The 16,904-nt window shown below is 51.7% G+C and overlaps 1 protein-coding gene across 1 annotated transcript in view; it reads left to right on the forward strand.

Moving 5' to 3' along the window:
- ETS1 (ETS proto-oncogene 1, transcription factor) overlaps window positions 1-16,904 on the forward strand; it is a 73,790-nt gene that overhangs the window by 2,855 nt on the left and 54,031 nt on the right. Inside the window, exons 2-3 of the mRNA XM_062594483.1 lie at window positions 3,497-3,579; window positions 5,159-5,303. Coding sequence (XP_062450467.1) covers window positions 3,508-3,579; window positions 5,159-5,303 — 217 coding nt within the window. The 5' untranslated portion in view covers window positions 3,497-3,507. The remainder of the gene's footprint in view (window positions 1-3,496; window positions 3,580-5,158; window positions 5,304-16,904) is intronic.

The following is a 16,904-nucleotide window of genomic DNA, read 5'->3' on the forward strand; positions in this document are numbered from 1 at the left end:
TGTGATGCTTTACCTGAGACGCCAGACGGATGGATATGGGATGGGCAGAGGCTGAGCGTGGCCCCGCGACCCAGGAACCGGGGAGCAATCTGAGCCCTGGGCTTTTCCGAAAGAGAGGGAAAACCGGGAAACGGGGAGGGGGCTGCTGGCCTTGTCTCTGCCGCGGGGAAGTCCTCCAGTGTCACTCTGCCTCCCTTTCCCCCCTCTCTTAAACAGCATAACATTGAGATCCTTCACGGGAATACTGGGAGGGGTCTTCAGAAACACAGTAGGCGAAGTTAGCCTTGCTTTAATACACTCTTTAAAACTCCCTCCTAACTTCTGCAAAGGTGCATGTGTTCATCGGGGGGGGGGGAAGTACTCTTTCCCTTTTCATGCTAAACTTGGTAGTTAGTTAAAAAAAATCTCTTGGGAGGAGAGACGAAGTGAAATTTTTAATTTCGCTTAGAAATGACCCAAGAGTCTAATAGCTTTGGCTGGTATTTGATTAAGCCCTTAAAAAAAAAAAAAAAAAAAGCCGTTTCTCCCGCACATGTTTTCACAATAAGACTGAAATAATAATAGCAAACAATAGGCCTGAAGTCAAGCTGTTAAGTCATTAAGGATTTTACCAAATGGTTCGGATCCCGCTTTTATTAATTAGCAGCTCTCGGCGCGCTGCGGTTCTTGATGATCTTGGTGTAAATCTGCAGTCATTTCCCAAGCCTTGGGTTACCTGCCGTGCAGAACGAGCGCGGGACGGAGGTGGGCTGCAGGCTCCCGAGCGGCTCCTCCTGGCCTCCGAGGGGAGGAGAGCGGCTGCTGGGGCTTGTGTCTGAGGAAGCTGGAGAGAGGAAAAATATCGCCCGAACATCGGGGAAACTTGCTGACAGTGAGAGATGTATTGGGCTGTGAAGTAGTTTCCTATGGGAAGTGGTGGAAGTTCTGTTAAAATTAGCCTGGACGAAGCGCGCCAGAGCTCCCTCCTGAAGCCACCTTGCCTCCTGCTGCCAGCCTCGCGTACTTGTTTTCCCAGAGCATAAGTTTTTGCTCTGCACAGAATCCGCTCTCACCTGTTTTTGCTAGCAGGCTTGGTCTTCTCCATCCCTCCTGCATCTCTTTGTCCTCTAACTGGAGCCTGGTTGCCCCCAAAATCCATTTTGGCTTTTAGGAGGGACGAAGTTTAAGGCGTGTTTTTAGCCGGACCTGCCTTGCAGAGCCGCGGCTCCGAGAAGCTTTGCTTGCCCAAGTTGCACGGCGTTTCTGAGCCCTCCTTGTGCAACGGACACTTTTCCCATAGCGCCTCTTGCCACAGCACGTGCAGGGGGATAGAAATAAATAGAAAAGCAAACAGCCTTTGCTGTAAATCTCTGGGCTAGAGATGACAGCTCCCCTTTCCCAGGAAAGGGCTCAGGAGGGGATCGCCGGTGCTGCGTTAAAGCTCTGTGGCAATCTTGTTGATACTCCCTCTTGCGTGGAGCCCTGTCCCGGGTGCCGGGATGGGTTTAGCACTTCTCCTGCGAGCACAGTGCACGCCACTTTGAGCGTTAGCGCGTGGCCCTTAGCTGGCAGCCTCAGATGGTCGGGCATCCCGAGAAAAATGCAGATGATATTCAGTGAGGTGTGAAAGCAGTTCTCAAGAACCAGTGCGACTTAGGTGTCTTGATCAAAAAACAAAACAAAACAAAAAACCCCCAATTGTTTATCGCACGAGGTGCAAAGCAGAAAAAAACCTGTTGCTCATGGGTAGCGCTGTGCTTAGGCTGCAACTCTCAGCTCTCAGACACGACCGTGCGAGGTTGAAATAGCCGGTCCGGCCTGGTGAATCCTTTGCATCCCGTCGTTTTGCAGCGTCTGCCTTGTTTCGGGAACAGACAGCTTGCCAACGCGCATCCCAGAGCAGAGGCAGACAGTCAGCGGTCAGGTCGCTGCGCCTCAGTTACGCTCGCTTCAGGCTGGGGCCGGGGACAGGCGGGACCGAGCCACCGCGGCTGTGGTTCGCCAGCTGAGTCGCAGAGACGGGCTCCACGCACCTCCTTGGCTTCAGCCAGCTGCAAGGAGACGTCAGCACGATTTGGATGCCTGGTTAGAGGGTGTGCGCCGACGCACGCGGATGAGCTGAGGCTTCTCAGCCACAGCAGCTTGCAAAGCGTGTGCTTCTGGGTTGCTCCAAGTGCAAAACGAGGGCTGCTAGCTGTTCTTTCACCACGTAGGTAGCTTCCAGTTTTGTGAATTAAACTGTGTTAAAAAAAAAAAGAGAATTAAAAAAAGACAAACGCCGGCACCGGAGCCAAAGTTAGCAATAATAAGCAGGAAGTGAGGATGATGATAATTTAGTACGCGTTCCCCCGCAGGTGTCTGGCCTTTGGCCATCAGTCGCGCAGCACGGTGGGGAGAGGCTATCCGGAGCCCCCGCGGAGCCCCTCCGCGGCGGCGCTGGGCGAGATGCGGCCGGACCCGGCCCTGCCGGCCGCCCTGACGTCGCGGGGCGCACGCTAACCCCGACCCCGGGGTGCGGAGGGAGCCGAGGCTCCGCTCGGGGGCACAGGAGGTCTGCAGAAACCGCGTGGCAGGTATTTCGGAGGAGCCTGCGCTGCTGGGTCCCCGGGGGGGCCGAAGCAGCGGCAGCTCTTCCCCCCCAGGCTGTGAAAAGAGCCGTTCCCCTCGGCTCCGAGTCATATCCTGCCCCAGCGAGTCCTTCCCAGCTACTCCCCCTGTGCCGTTTCCAGCACCTTTCGATCGTGCTCCACCAAAGTTCATCAACCCTGTGTGACCTTCTAAAGGAGAGAAGGAGAAACATCTACCTACTGGCAAAGAGAGCTGGTTTTCAGCTCCTCCCTCCCACCCATACAAACATGCCAGCAGATAACTAAAAATCCCATCTAGAGAAAAAGTCTTGCTCAGGGGAGTGCCTCCCATGCCAGTGATGACATGCGGACCTTTGACATGCTCCTCTGGGCTGAGATGGACGTTTGCCGTGCTGCAGAGTAGTCGGGAGTAGGACCCGGGGTCTCTGTGGCTCAAGGGGAGCTACAGCGAGGGGGACATAAGCTAATCCAGGAAGACAACTGCCTCCAGAAGATCCCTCTCAAAAATGGAGAAGTTTTTTTTGCTGGAAACAAATTGATTTTGAAGAAACTTCTACAGGAATAGTGCTGATGTCAACAAGCTGGCTTTTTTTGTCAAAAAAAAAAAAATGGAAACAATTTCTCACCAGTTTGACGGCAAAGGAAACATGATCTCATGTATCCTTCGAGTAGCTCCATGAGCTTCCAGCTGATAATTCACTCACCGTCACCAGGCTCCCGTCACAGTTTGCCCCAATGGGTTTGCATTGTTAATGCATCCACACTCAATCACAAAATCCGCTTTGAATGCCCATTTTGTTTCCCTTAACTTTTCCAGCTTCAAGTAATCCAAGACAGTAGTCTAACTCTACCTTCCTACGGCCGTGGCAAAGCATCGGTCCGCGCGGCGGGTTTGCCCGGGCACCCAACGTCCGTTTCCGTTTCCGCAGGCACCTCGGGGATGATGAGCTACTACGTGGACACGACCATCGGCAGCGCAGCCCCTTATCCCTTGGCTCGCCCTGGAGTCGTGGTAAGAGGGGAGGCGCCGATAGCTTTTCGGTGCCAGCAGACAGCGGGGTTTCTGCTTGCCCGGGTGGCTGCGTGCGCGCGCGGGGCTGGGGAGCGGGCGCCCGGCGACTTATGCTTATAAATGCATATTATTTAGCTGGATATTGTTTAGGCTGTTATTTAGACGAGTCGCATTAATGGGCATTTATGCAGAGAGGCGACGGCTCGCGTTTGAGGCCCTTGACAAGCACAGCAAATTGAGGGAAAAATGACATCCTGGATTTGTATGAGTATACATACACACAAACATATATATACACACACACATAATATTTTATATATATATATAGTGTGTATGTGTGTGTATATATACAAAACACTCATATAAAAACCATCTAAAATATTTATTTTATATATAGATGTAATTTACCTGCATTTCTCATGTATATATGCACATAAAATATATAACTTATCCATAAAGTAATATATAACATTTTTTTTTGTGTGTGTGTATATATATATAAAATATGTATATATATATATATATTTATATAAGAATATAATGAAAATGATATCCTGGGCAGATTTTTATATAGTCTCACATATTTTTTGTATAAAAATACTTTATATAATAAAATATGTGCTTATAAATAGGTATTTCCCACAAAAATAGGTTATAATTTTTGTTGTTCATGTGTGAGTAATATGTGCTTTATATTATAGATACTCTCTATATGCGTATGCGCCCCTTTTACTATAAAGCATCGTATTTATCATACATATAAAACCTGTGTAAGTTATATAAACAATAGATACAAACTGCATTCTGTTTTATTGTATAATACGTAAGGAAATCGAGTCCCTCCAGCAGCCGGCCCCGCTGCGGTACCCTTGAAGTCCCACGTCTAGGAACGGACTGTACCTCTTAAAAGGACGAGTTGCATCAAATAGCGTTGCCTGCGGGGCCCGGCGGGCGCTGAGGTCCCTGCGGGTGGTGGCGGAGGGGGGCTCGGCCCGTTCCCCGCGGGAAGGGCCTTGGACCACCCTCGGGCCTCCCCCGGAGCGAGGTGGGAGTGGGAGAGGAGCCGGCGAAAGCCGCGAGCTCCTTTCTCCCTCTGCTGGTGCTCAGCGGTCTGGCCGGAGCCCGGCATCCCCCGGGGGAGCGGCGATGCCCCCGGCCTCGGCCCGAGGATCGCTGCCGCCTGCGCAGGGCTTTTTGGCTCCCCGCCGGCGGAGCGGGGCCGCCCGCGGGGATCTGAGCCGACGAGTGACGGGCGAAGCGGAGCCAGCGGGGTGGTTAGGAACTGCTGCCCGCTCCAGATTTCTCAGGTCCGCGGAGCTGAGCTTGCTGTTCCCAGAGCCGCCCGCGTTCTGCTGAGGTTTGCTTTCCCTTCGCCTTGTGTTACTTGGCTCGGCGTTTGGAAACCAAAATGCGAACTATTGCTTCTTTTTGTTGATGTTTTGCATTTGAATGAGGCTGAAAATGCTCGTTTTTATAATTTTCTCTGAGAAGGGCTTCTTCAGAGACCTGCTGCTGGGGTGGGTGCTTCTGGATTCACTTGCCTGCCAACCTGATGTTTTTCTCTCCCCCTTGTGCTCAGAAGCAAGGTGCTGCCAGCTCCTATGAAGATCCTTGGATGACCTGTGGGTTTCAATCCACCTGCTACCAGCAGAGGACATGCTACCCAGGCTGGGATGAGTCTGCCATTCAGGAAGTGCCCACCGGCTTGGAGCACTACAGCACAGGTAGGACCTCCTTTCTGCAAAAAGGGGAGAGAAGAAGGACATGAGCATGTGAGCAGGGAAAGCGTTTGCTTTCCCTTGTTGGTGGATCTGGGCAGTGCATTTAAATGGGGAGAGGAGCTGTGGTGTCTTTGAAGTCCTGCTCTGTCGGTGTATCTGCTGAGGGATGCGAGATGCTCTTGCATATTGTACAACACCTGCTCACGTCCTCCTTGTCTCATTTTTCCTACCACGCTCTACATTTGCTTTCTTCCCTAGGCCTGGCTTAACATAAAGCAGGCTGAATGGCTGTGCGTTAGGAGCATTTTGTCCTCTAGCTAAAGTAGCGATGGGGAGTCTGACACAGCATTGCCCCTGGAAAGCAGGGTACCTGTCTCCCTGCTCTCTTCTGGCCAGCACTGTTTGAGGGTCTCCCTCAGTGGAGATGGGGCTAGAGAGCAGGAAAAGCCATAACGCTGCTTAGCCTAACTAAAGATTCTTCTCCTGCTGGAGCGATGGAAGTGAGATGGTGAGTGCTGAAGGCCAGGAGTTCCTCCTCCCCTTCATGTGGCTGCCTGGCTGGGAGAAGGTCTCTCCGCTCTTTCAGGGGGTGGCTTCTGCTGGATGCGATTGTGTGCACGTCCTTGATGGAATAGGAATTGCACTTGTGGTTACAACAAGGCTTCTCTGTGGGCCCTTGACAGGCACTGGGCCTCTGAGAAGATAACGTGCACAGGAGCAAGCTAGATCTGCCCATCAGCATCCTCAGTGTTTCCAGCTTTCCTAATAGTGTTAGCACAACCTTTAGCTGGACTGACTTCTTGCAGGTTGCTTTTGAAAGCCAGTGTGGCCTCCACAGAGCATGGCAAGGAGCCTGGGACTCCTGAGTTTTAATTCTGATGTTACAGTAACTTTCTCAGTCTGCTTTCTGGGTCTCTTACCCTTGTAGCTCAACTCTGTTGTTCCCAGTGGTGGTAGGGGGCTGCTCAGGCACTGCAGAATAACCTTAGCTGGAGCTGTGTGGGCCATACTGTGCCATCAGGGCTGCATGGTTGTAATGCGCTGTACAGTTAAGGCAATTCACTGCCTTTGACTAGATAACATTCTCAAATGTATTCATAATTTGAAAGTCGTTACAAAATCGCCAGTGACTAATTCTTGTCCTGCACGTTGTTCAGCCTGTGAATCTTGAAGCTGAACTAGCAGTTTGGGCTGCTTCTTGTATTACCAACTGACTCAGTGCAGCTCTCGGGGCGGGCAGTTGGTACTCAGCATGCGAGGAGGATGGAGAAGGGTTATTCAGAGATTAGGCTTTAGCAAAGAGCTTTGGACCTCGGTGCAAGCCCTGCTTCCACCATGGAGTGTGCAACGTTTGCTGGCCCTTACGGTTTGGAGGCTTCCCCTGTCCACAGCAAGCAGGTCTGGGCTTCATAGTGACTTTAGGAAGATGTGCCTCCAGCTTTCAGTTCCCCATATGTACCATGGCAAAAGAGAGGGCTGAAGTACACTATGGCACAGGCCCACTATATAACTAAGTAAAAGAGCTCAAGTTGCATGAATGTGACCTTTGCGAAGGGCCAATATGAAGTTTATGTTTCGCTTAAGTCCCACATAAGCCTATCGTGAAGTACTTAAATCCCATGTAAGCTTTTGCATGGCATGTGCTGGTCTTCTGTGACTTGTTCCCGGCTCATTAGTTATGCACATCGGCCCCTTGGGAGGGGAAAAGCCCTGATGTTTAGAGACTCTTTGCAGCTAAAGAGTTCAGCAGAACCAGTGACTATTGCAGTCAAATGTGCAATTTGAAATCTCTCCTTGGCAAATATTCAGGCATTTCAGATTTTTTTTCCTTTGGTGAGCACTTGCACGTTAGCCAGAGATGGACACAGAGAGCTGTGCCTGTGGCTGGAGCAAAACTCTGATGTCTATTCCCAGCCCTTCTTATTTCAGCTATTTGCTCAACTCCTGTGGGTGACCTCTCTCAGCATGATGTCTACTCTGCTCTGATGAAATCTGCCCTTGCAGCATTTGGATTTACTCAAATATTTTGCAAATCTGTGCCTGGAAAGTTCTCTTTGCATTTTTCCCTACCCTCTCCCCTTTTCTGTGAAAGTGCTCTCTCCAGAGACCACCATATCTACAACCCAGATCTTCATTACCCCATGCTGGGTCTGTGAAATCTCGGGCTGCAAAGATTGGAGCCTGGTTCAAACCTCAGTAAAGTCAGTAAAAAAGCTGTCATTGACTTCGACAGGTTTAGATGAAACTTTCAATACACGTGTGCTGGTGGGATAGGCCTCTAAGTCTCTTTCAATACCTAAGAATTACTTTTCAGTCTTCCGGTTGCAGTGCAAGGTACTCTTTCTCTGATTTTCTTCTTCGTGCTGTCGTTTCTTCAGTCTAGAGCATTTTCTAATTTTAAATGAGAGGAAACTCTCATTTGTATATACTGCTAGGAACGTTCTTTCATTTCTCCTTTGTGCTTCAGTGCACATTAGAACCATTCATTTGTCATCTACTCGTCTGATGTGCTGGAGGCTATTTTGGTTTTCATAGTCTTGGTGTTGGTAAGAGAAACAAGTCAACAAGGAAAAATGCAAGTGTGAATGTATCCTCTCACAATAGAAAGCCACAACACTTCCAGAAGTTTCAGAGTTGCTTGCATTTAGAGAAGATACGTTGCCTTTGAAGCTTGGGTGAGTTTGTTTACACTGTGCTTGAAGTCAGATAAGATTATTCAGTGATATGGATAAGGAAAGCCTGACTTGGATCTAGCTTGATCGTACAGAGAAAGTTTGATTAGGAGGAGAGATTTTCTTTTTTTGTAATTTTTTTTAAGGTATAAATTTGCAAAAGGAATATATTCAGTTTTACTTGTTAGTTTGCTACCACAGTCTGCAGTATATAGCGTTAGTGCCCAGAGAATCGGCCCGGATTGGGTCTGCAGCAAGTGAGCTACACATCCCAAAGATGAAGGGATGTTCTACAAGAATAGAGCTACTGCTCATTTACAAAAAACTAGCTCTGGGCCCTTGGATAGATGGGAACAGGAGTGCAGAGGCCATTAATCAAGCTCTCCGGCAGCCCAAAGCTAAGGGTGCTGTGTGCTGTGAGGTCTGCAGGCAGAGCTAAGGCTGAGGGCCGCCGAAAGTCGCGCCCCACACCAGCGCATCGGCGTGCTTCAGGGCAGAAGTGCCCAACGGAGCTGGGTTGCTGCACCCCAGGAGATCAGCTCAGGCAGTTTCTTAGCTAGGAAACAGGGTTGGCTTTGTCGTGCTGTGGAGAAAGCAGCTGGCTGCCTCCTCTCCTTGCCTATCTGGCTAAATATATTTAATCCCTTGGGTAGTAGCATCCTACTATTACTAGCTGGTAATAGCATCTGAGATCTTCGCTATGCTTACACGGGTTATCCAGGGCTCTGCAAAAGAGTAGCAAGCCTGCTCCTTGGGGAGACGTGGCCACACGGGCTTGGAAATTGCTACCAGCTACTGGCACAAGTGGCTCACTTAAGATAAGAGCTCATAAACTTGTTGCCCACCCGTTGATGGCCAAAACCGAGGCCTCGGGGCAGCCAGTAGCAGAGCAGACCTTCCCCCCCTGTCATCCAGGTGTCTTAGGCAGGTTGGAAGATGACATGGGTCCCCCATTTGTTTGGTATCCAGAAGGTTAGGCACAGAAATGAAGTGAAGGGAAAGATTTGACAGCAATATTATGATTTTGGCACCGGCATAATCCTTGCTGCACTGCCTTTTGGAGCCAAGGTCATTTTGACAGCCCTTTCCACTACAAACTGGTTTATTTTCTGTAGTGATAGGGGAGATAAAGCTGTTTTTAATGGCAAGAGAAGGGTGAAATGACTCTAGAGGAAGAAGTTTCTGTGATTGTTGCTGCACTGAATTAGTACATTTGGACTGAAGATGCTCTCAGCCTTTCAGACGGTATGAGAGTGTCTGCGGGAGCGATCCCGCTCTCACTGGGGAAAATGGGATTGGCTCGAGGATTTGTATAACAAGAAATGAAATTGAAGTCTTTGCCAGGGGAGAAAAGCAGTGCTGTGAGCTTGATTCTGCTTCCCTGGCTAGCACCACTGTGAAAGCTGATTTCAGTTAGACTTCCTGCACCAAGACGCTGTCATGGAGAGGAGGCATCACCTTAAGCTGACCTGCAGCACCCAGTTCAGGCGAGATGTTGCAGGAAAGTGTGGTGCATGGAGGCCTGAGGTACCCACTGAGGGTCCAGATGCCATCCGGCCACGTTAGCTTGGTGCCACCTCTCAGCCTGGGACATTTGGGTCTTTTCAGCTTGGGGATGGCATGTCCCTGCTGCAGCAAACCTGCATTCACCCCCTTGGTGCTTTGTGGACGTCTTACCTCGGGTCCTTGTGGACCGAGCCGAAGTTGATGCATCGCCCCGTGCCCGTAGCTTTTGCCCCCACGTTGCTAATTTTGGCGTCGATCTTCTCCGCGAGGCCGGCTCTTGGCTCAGCCTGGACGGCCACCAGAAATCTCGGGGGCATCGCCTGCCTGCATCTGCAGCAAACCCGCCCTGCCCTTCCCCGCGTTGCTCCCTCTCGTGCTGCGTGACCTGCTCTTTCTCCCTGCCTGGTCCCTGGTGGAGTTCCCCGGAGGAAAGTTGTTTCTGTGAGCGTTTTCTGGGCCGTCTTCCAGGCCCACGCTCGGAGGAATGGGGGTTTGGGGAGGGAGGAGAGAGAGGGGGAAGGCGAAAGCCGACCGGGCTCAGCCCGATGGCTTCTCCAGCTGCAGCACATTTTCCAAGCGAAGCTTAAGGGGGGGGGGGGGGGGAATCTGCATTTTTTCATGTCCTTTTATCCTATTTTTAACCACGGCCTCCTTCCTTTTCTCAGCCTCCTCCAACACTTCCCCCTCCCCCAGCGCCGCTGCCTCCCCCGCGCGCTCTCCGCGGAGATGAATGGACGCCTTTTCACGGCGCAGGCACATCTGCTTGCGGCGCGGGGACCCGCCAGGAGGTCCCGCCAGCTCGTGATGGTTCTCCTGGACCGGCCAGCCTGTCCTCTCCCTCCTTAATAAATGAGGAGTGGGCAAGGGAGAATGTGGAGCGCGGTGAAGAAAAACGGGGTGGAGAGGGGGGGAATGAGATGCTCCAGCAAAAAAGACGGGGTGAGCTGCGGCCGTGGATGCTAACCCACTCCAAGGCCGACCAAAAGCAGCGCACGACATCCCCCAGGTAGCTGCCTCTGCCTGACCCGCTGTGCATCACTCCCCACGGCCGCGGCCGCAGCCCTCCCCGGCCAGCGCTCGCGGGCCGCAGCAGCTCCGGCCCCGCGGGGGTGACGGAGCCCTTCCTGCTGGGGTCTGCTGCTGTCCTCCGGCCAGCGAGGCGCCGCGGCCTCGGTGCTGCTTCTAGCCTGGCTGCACGAGGTTTCTTCGGCCCTTTTTTCCTCCTGGCAGCCTTCAGGTGTTTGGCTGGCTCCGCTGCAAGTCCTGTCCCACCTGCTGTAAGTGGGTGCTCTGGGTTTGTTGAAGGATGTGCGGTTTTCTCCGTTAGGAGTACATACTGTGGTCCAACAGCAAAGAGAAAAGATCCCTCTCCTCTTTGTGGGTGGGTTGCCTGTGGTGTCCAAGCCGCTTTTGGCCCTTTCACATGGGGCTGGGGTGCCTTCTACAGGGTGCTGAGCACCTGCTGCTTTGCTCTCCATAGTAGTGTGAGCTGAACTGAGTGTCTGACCTTTACAGGCCCTAGTTGTTTCGTAGGTGAGGAAAGCAGGCGAAGGCCACCCTAGGAGAGCTAGTTGCCTTCCCTCTGCATCCCCAAAGTAACCTGCAAGTCTGCACTGGAAAGGTTTATTTGCACTGAAGCAGCAGTATGACAAAAATCCAGGCTTTCACTTTTCTATTTGTTTCCTGCCTGACTCTGGAAAAAATCCCTGTCTCGCCTCCGAAAGGCAAAACCCAAGGGAGATCCCTACATGTTGGGTCATCAGCAGAGAATGAGCGCTGAGCTCCTTTCCCACTTGAGCTGGAGGCAGGAGCTGCGCACTTGGGTCAGGAGGGGCTCAGCAGGGACGGATCCTGCTGGGAGCAGGGTGTTGGTCCTGGGTGAGGCCGGGCGAGCGCTGGAAGGATGTTGCCCGTTTTTAGGTGATGCTTGCACATTTCTCAGGGACTTCCAGCAGGATAACGGGGGTGGGAAGGGGAAGGATGAACAGCAGCGCTGGCAGCTTCAGGATGCCACGGGGAAGGAAAAGCTCGATGCAGTGGGGGAGGAAGAGGATGGTTTGCTGCTCCCACAGTGCCATTGAGGGTGACTGCAGAAGATGCCTCATTTTGGTCTTTGCGCCTGGCTGATCCCTCTGTAGGGAGGCATCACCCTCTGGAGGTACTTGTTTCTACCTGCTCCGCCAAACGCTTGCTTCAGCGAGGCCACGCGGAGCTCAGACGCTTTCCCGAGCTTTCCCACCCTCCCTCGCCCGCAGAACTGCGCTGCGACCCGGGAGGACTCGCTTCTGGGGGTGCTGCGCAGCCGAGAGCCCTCTGCAGAGAGCTCGGGCTGCGCGGGGCCGGCCCGGGCGCATCGGATCCGCTCACGCCGCGCCGGCACGGAGCGGGGCGGGCGGCGTGAGTGGGGCCGACGGCGTGAGCAGGGCCGGCTACCTTCTTGCTTCGCTCTCCCGCTGGCAGGAGCCGGCTGGGCGCCGCTCGCAGAGCAGCGTGCGTATGCGCGGGGTGGAGGAGTGGGGCACGGGGCGGTGGGGAGGGGGGGGGGCCGGGACCCTGGAAACAGCCTGTTTCTCTCAGCTCCTGGCAGCGTGAAGCACCTCTCTCTCCCTCCAGATGTTCACTGTGTTTATAGCTGCCGAGGCAAGAGACTGAACTCTCTCATTAATACGGTTCTCTCTCTCTCCCCCCCCCCCCCGCCACGCTGCAGCCAGAAGTCTCAGCTCCGAGGTTGCAGCTGGAAGGGAGCTGGGGGTGAGGGGTGGGAGAGAGCAGGGAGGTGTACGCAAGCCTCCCATCCCATTCAACTCCCCCTCTCCGCTTCCCTCCCCCCGAAGCCTCCCAAAATACACATGCCCCGCAAAAAGAAAAACACTAGCAGATTTTTTATTTCAGAAAGTAAACACTTAGGCCATGGGGGTCTGGAGGTTATGGGAAAAGAGGAAACCATTGGGCTAATCAGGCCGGGACACACTTCCCCTGCTGAAATAAACCAGAAATCATTGCATTACAGGGCGCCTTCGTGGTTAACCCTGGTGCTGCCAACACAGCTGAGCGCTGGGGAGCTGCAGAAAGCTCTTAGCCTGCCCACGCAGTTTCCCCCGCTCGCTGGTCGCTGGCCAGAGCGAAGCGCCGATGCGCGAGGGGAGCCAGCTTTCTGCAGCAGCCCTCTGGCATGCTGGCCCCTTGGGAACCGGTCGTTGGGAATTTTTAGTAGGAAATGAAGCCTTTTTTCTATGGTTTATGAGCGTTCTTATAGAATTTCATAGTTGTTCTTGCTTGAGAACTCTGCCTGTTGGTTCCAAACGTCCCCAGAAGAGGAAATCTTTCTCTGCTGGAATCAGTGGGATTTTGAGGCGGTTTCTGCAGAGCTTTACACAGTTTTCAGGGAGCTTTCTTTTCCATCCTCATTAGATTTACATTAGGGAGCTGAATTACTAGATTACTGATTATTTGGTTGCAAGCTCTTTGGGAAGGAATTCTTCCTGCTTTCTTTTTCCCTAGGTTTGTGGAGCAAATATGAGACTCGACTGTAAGACAGGGGACCACTGATGCTCCTGCAGGACAAGGAGTAGCTTTAGCACTGGTACAAGGGAGGTAACAGGCCATTTGTACCAGCAGTACAAAGAGATCTCAATTTACTCTCTCTGCCTGGCTTTGGACCTCTCCTGGCTCCTTCCGCAGTCCTTGAGTCACATACTATAAATGGCTACTCAGCACCAGGACTCCCACATTTTAAGATCACTGTGGCTATGCGTGTTTCGGGAAGGTTGGCTCCCTAAGCATGAACGCTTATTACTGTAAATGGATATTAGAAACTGTCTATTATGTCTATTGCAAACCCGGATTTTTTCTGTTAGGTCTCCTCCGTGTGATTAGTGCGCTGCTAACTCCCTTTACATCCCTCCAGGCTGAGCTTTCAGAGAAGTCCGGATGGGTTTGGTGCTGAGCTCCTCACTGCACCCAGGCATGTGGGCTGCTTTGGATACCCCTGTCTTAGCAAGGTGCCCACGCTGAGAGTCTGTGACAGAGTCCACAGCTGCACGCTTTTCCACCCTAACCCGGTGCTTTTGCTGCAAGCCTTCCCATTGCTAGCAATCACTGGGAGTAAGGAAAGTCCTGCAGGAGCCCTGAATAGCCAAGGGAAAGTGATCTTTCCAATGACACTGCCGAAGGAGGTTTTTTAACTCATCTGTAATGGTGTAAGCGTTTGCGGTGAAAGGTGCCGTCACCGGTTCCTTGAGCCATCAGCCAGGCTCTTGCAACATTCCCACCAGAAGGCAAATCCCCAGATAGTACGTGATAGGCGAGAGCTGCAGACCTGCCGTGTCCCACCCCGCTATCTCAAGAATGCATTTGAACAGGAGCTGTTGCTGCAGCTTCTGGAGGTTGAAGTCTCAGATGGAAATCAGGTTCCATGGAGATAGTCCCACAGGGCAAATCGCAGAAGTTTTGGAGTTGGTGTTCGGCTCAGATAAGCCCTTGAGAACTCAGATACTGTATCTGTACCTTATCTGAGCTATTTGCATCACTTGAGGTTGAGAAGCCACACTGGAAAACGTTTGAGGCAGGGGGCAAGTGTTCTTAGCACGGTCTGGCTTTTCCCTTGTTACTTCTAGTGCTCGGACACCTCCAGGAGGACCGGACTGTCCTTGTGCCACATGCAGCTCACAGAGTTTATTTTCTCCTCAGACCAGATGCAAAGCAGGAAGGAGAAATACCATGCTCAGAGTGGCAGGGTAGCAGGGACAGGGTTAGGATTTGTACCCACTGCAAGCCCTGTGAGGGGGGTGAATCTCTCTGCTCTGTTGCTAAAATAGAATAGAAGTAGGACTGATCTGCCCGTGTGAACGGGAATGCTTCCTCCTTTTCAGAGGAGAGCTGGGTCTGAGCTTTTTCAGAGGGGATGTGCTTTCCGTGCCTTGTTTCCTAGACCCTGTTTTGTGCACGTGAAGCTTCTCACCTTCTCTAGAGCTCCCAGGGCAGATTGGGGGTCTGCACTCTCCTCCCGCTCCCTTAGCATCTCTCCAGCCTGCGGATGAGTTTCTGCTCTTCGTTCCCGCTCTGCAACAAATCTCACTGTTTGCCTTGGAAGGCCCTGGAGCTCTTGGTCTCTATAAAACAACACCCTCCTCCATTCCCGGAGCGCAGGGCAGCTTCGTTCACCTGCGCTCTTGGTCCAGGCGGGTGCTCCCCAGCACCTATGATCTTTTTATGGAGGAAGGATTCTCAGGGGTAAGAACAGAGGATTAAGGAGACCTGGCTGAGATTACCGGGTCTAACGGCTGGGCTTTGAAAGACCTTGACTACATCACTTAAAGCTACTTTAACAGAAAATCTTTAGGCACCTAAACCCCCCTGATCTCCATCGCAGTTAGATGCCTAAGTCATTCAAAAGGCGGTCCCAGAGCCACTGCGTAGCAGTTTCTCACGTCGAAGATGCAGATGACTAATTCATTACTCATTTTATTGCGATGCTTAATTCATTAAGGTCAACCTAGTGGCTGGAAGTCTCTGGAGAATAGTGTTTTACAAGAGCTCAGTATTGTAAAAATATATATACAGAAAGAGAGACATCTTAAGCAATACCAAGCTGCTAGTGTGGCTGTCCCCTTGAAGCTATGTATAGTCTGCTGAGCACGTGCTGAAGTTTACACAGTCCACCGGATGGGCCTTCCCCTGTGGGGTTTTGTATCAATAGGCTTTGAAAAGTTGCAGCGGGTCAATTGTTGGCTGTTTCACAATGGATTAAATACAGTTTCTCTCTCTGCAGCTGGTGCAGGGGAAGGGAGGCTGCCTCTCCGGCAGCAGGCTGGGCTGACGAGGTTGCGCGTGCGGACGTCGGGAAGACGGTTTCCCCGTCCGACGGCAAGCCGAGGAGCCGCGGCAGGGTTGCAGCAGGAGGTGTGCTGGCCTGAGAATGACTCACGCTGAGGTGTGGGAAAGGCTCGGGATAAAGGATGGAGGTTGCCCATGAGCTTATTTGCAGTGTTAGACTTCCAAAAAGTTAACGGAGCGCGGGTGCAGCACAAGCACTTGGAGGTATTCATGTTTTCAGGAGGTATTCGGAGCGAGTGGGAAGCAGCGAGATAAATTGCTCTATCAAAGCATAGGTTTGATCTGAACAACTGACCCAAATGATTTCTCCCTAAATCGGCAGCTGTTCTTCTGGGGCCAGAAATTGAGATAATGCTTTTCTCCCCTGGTTTTCATGATTCACTCTCCACTCCCGAAGTTCAAGGGGAGCAGAGGGCGCTTGTTTTTGCCAGACTTAGGTCAGCATTGAGGTAGAATAGGAAAAAAAAAAGGATGAAATTCCCCAAGGGAGCCTGTGCATGGAAAATTTCTAACTTGGTCAGTTCCAGACATCTCGCAGAAGATGCATTTGGGAGCTTTCAACCCAGTTTTGCCAGCTCGAGAGGCTTGAATAATTATGGAAGGTAGTGATGGAAATAAACCTGGCATCATAGCCCTGGACCAGCTCTTCCTCGTGCTGCAACCTGGGGGTATCAGTATCTGCTGTGAAGTGTCTCCAGAGATAACCAAGCCTCCTCTTTCCTTGTTTTACATCTAGCTACTAGCTAACCTTCTGAGACCAGATGCTTCCTTCGTCTGGCAGCTTGTGTTGTCCTTCTGTCCAGGCAAACAGCTACGACGTGAAAGTAGTAACAGCTTCCTGTGCTGTACAGTAATCAAAATGACAATATAACGAGGCAACACAGTAGCCTGCCTTGCCTTCCGCTTGCTGCTGAGTTCCAGGCTGGGTGTCAGCATAGTCCTCTTTTTTGACGAAATGCTGCTTTTTGGCTTTTTTTTTTGTTGTTGTTGTTGTTGCTGCCAAAAGTGACTGATTGCTCTGCAGAAATCGATATTTTGTCAAAACAAAATGCAAACATTTCCAACCGAAACTCAGCATTTTCTGGTGTTGGCTATGCTGGTGCGAAAGCAAATCTCCGTGGGAAGTGCCAGCGTGAAAAGAAAATGGAGAAATATGTTGGAGTATTCTGCAGAATATTTCCCCCCGGCTCTCAGATTCTGACGTGTATCTCGGTGGCAGCTGAACCCAGAGGTTTAATCTGGGTCATTCTTCGGGGTTGCTTAGACCAGGTCAGTTTAAGCAGACGGATGCTCCCACAGAAGGAGCAGATCCGACGGCATGCACGAGGAGCCCTGCTCTGTGCGATCTGTGCTGTCAAGTGTGCATGTACAGTAAGTACCAATATTCACTCCCTATTTTCCAACTGTCCGGATGTGATGCTTCATTTGGGCTAAAGCTTCCAGCTAAGGAAGCCAGTTTTTACTTGTAAATCTGCCCTTGTCTCCTTACTTGTTTCCCGTCTTCCTTCCCTCTGCCTTTGCACCTAGTAAGACTGTCCGTTTGTCTGTCTGTTCGGTGCCACGGATATTTCCGTAACAGTCGGTCTTCTCA

Source organism: Rhea pennata, chromosome 24 (assembly GCF_028389875.1).
Source record: "Rhea pennata isolate bPtePen1 chromosome 24, bPtePen1.pri, whole genome shotgun sequence".
NCBI classification, from domain to species: domain Eukaryota; kingdom Metazoa; phylum Chordata; class Aves; order Rheiformes; family Rheidae; genus Rhea; species Rhea pennata.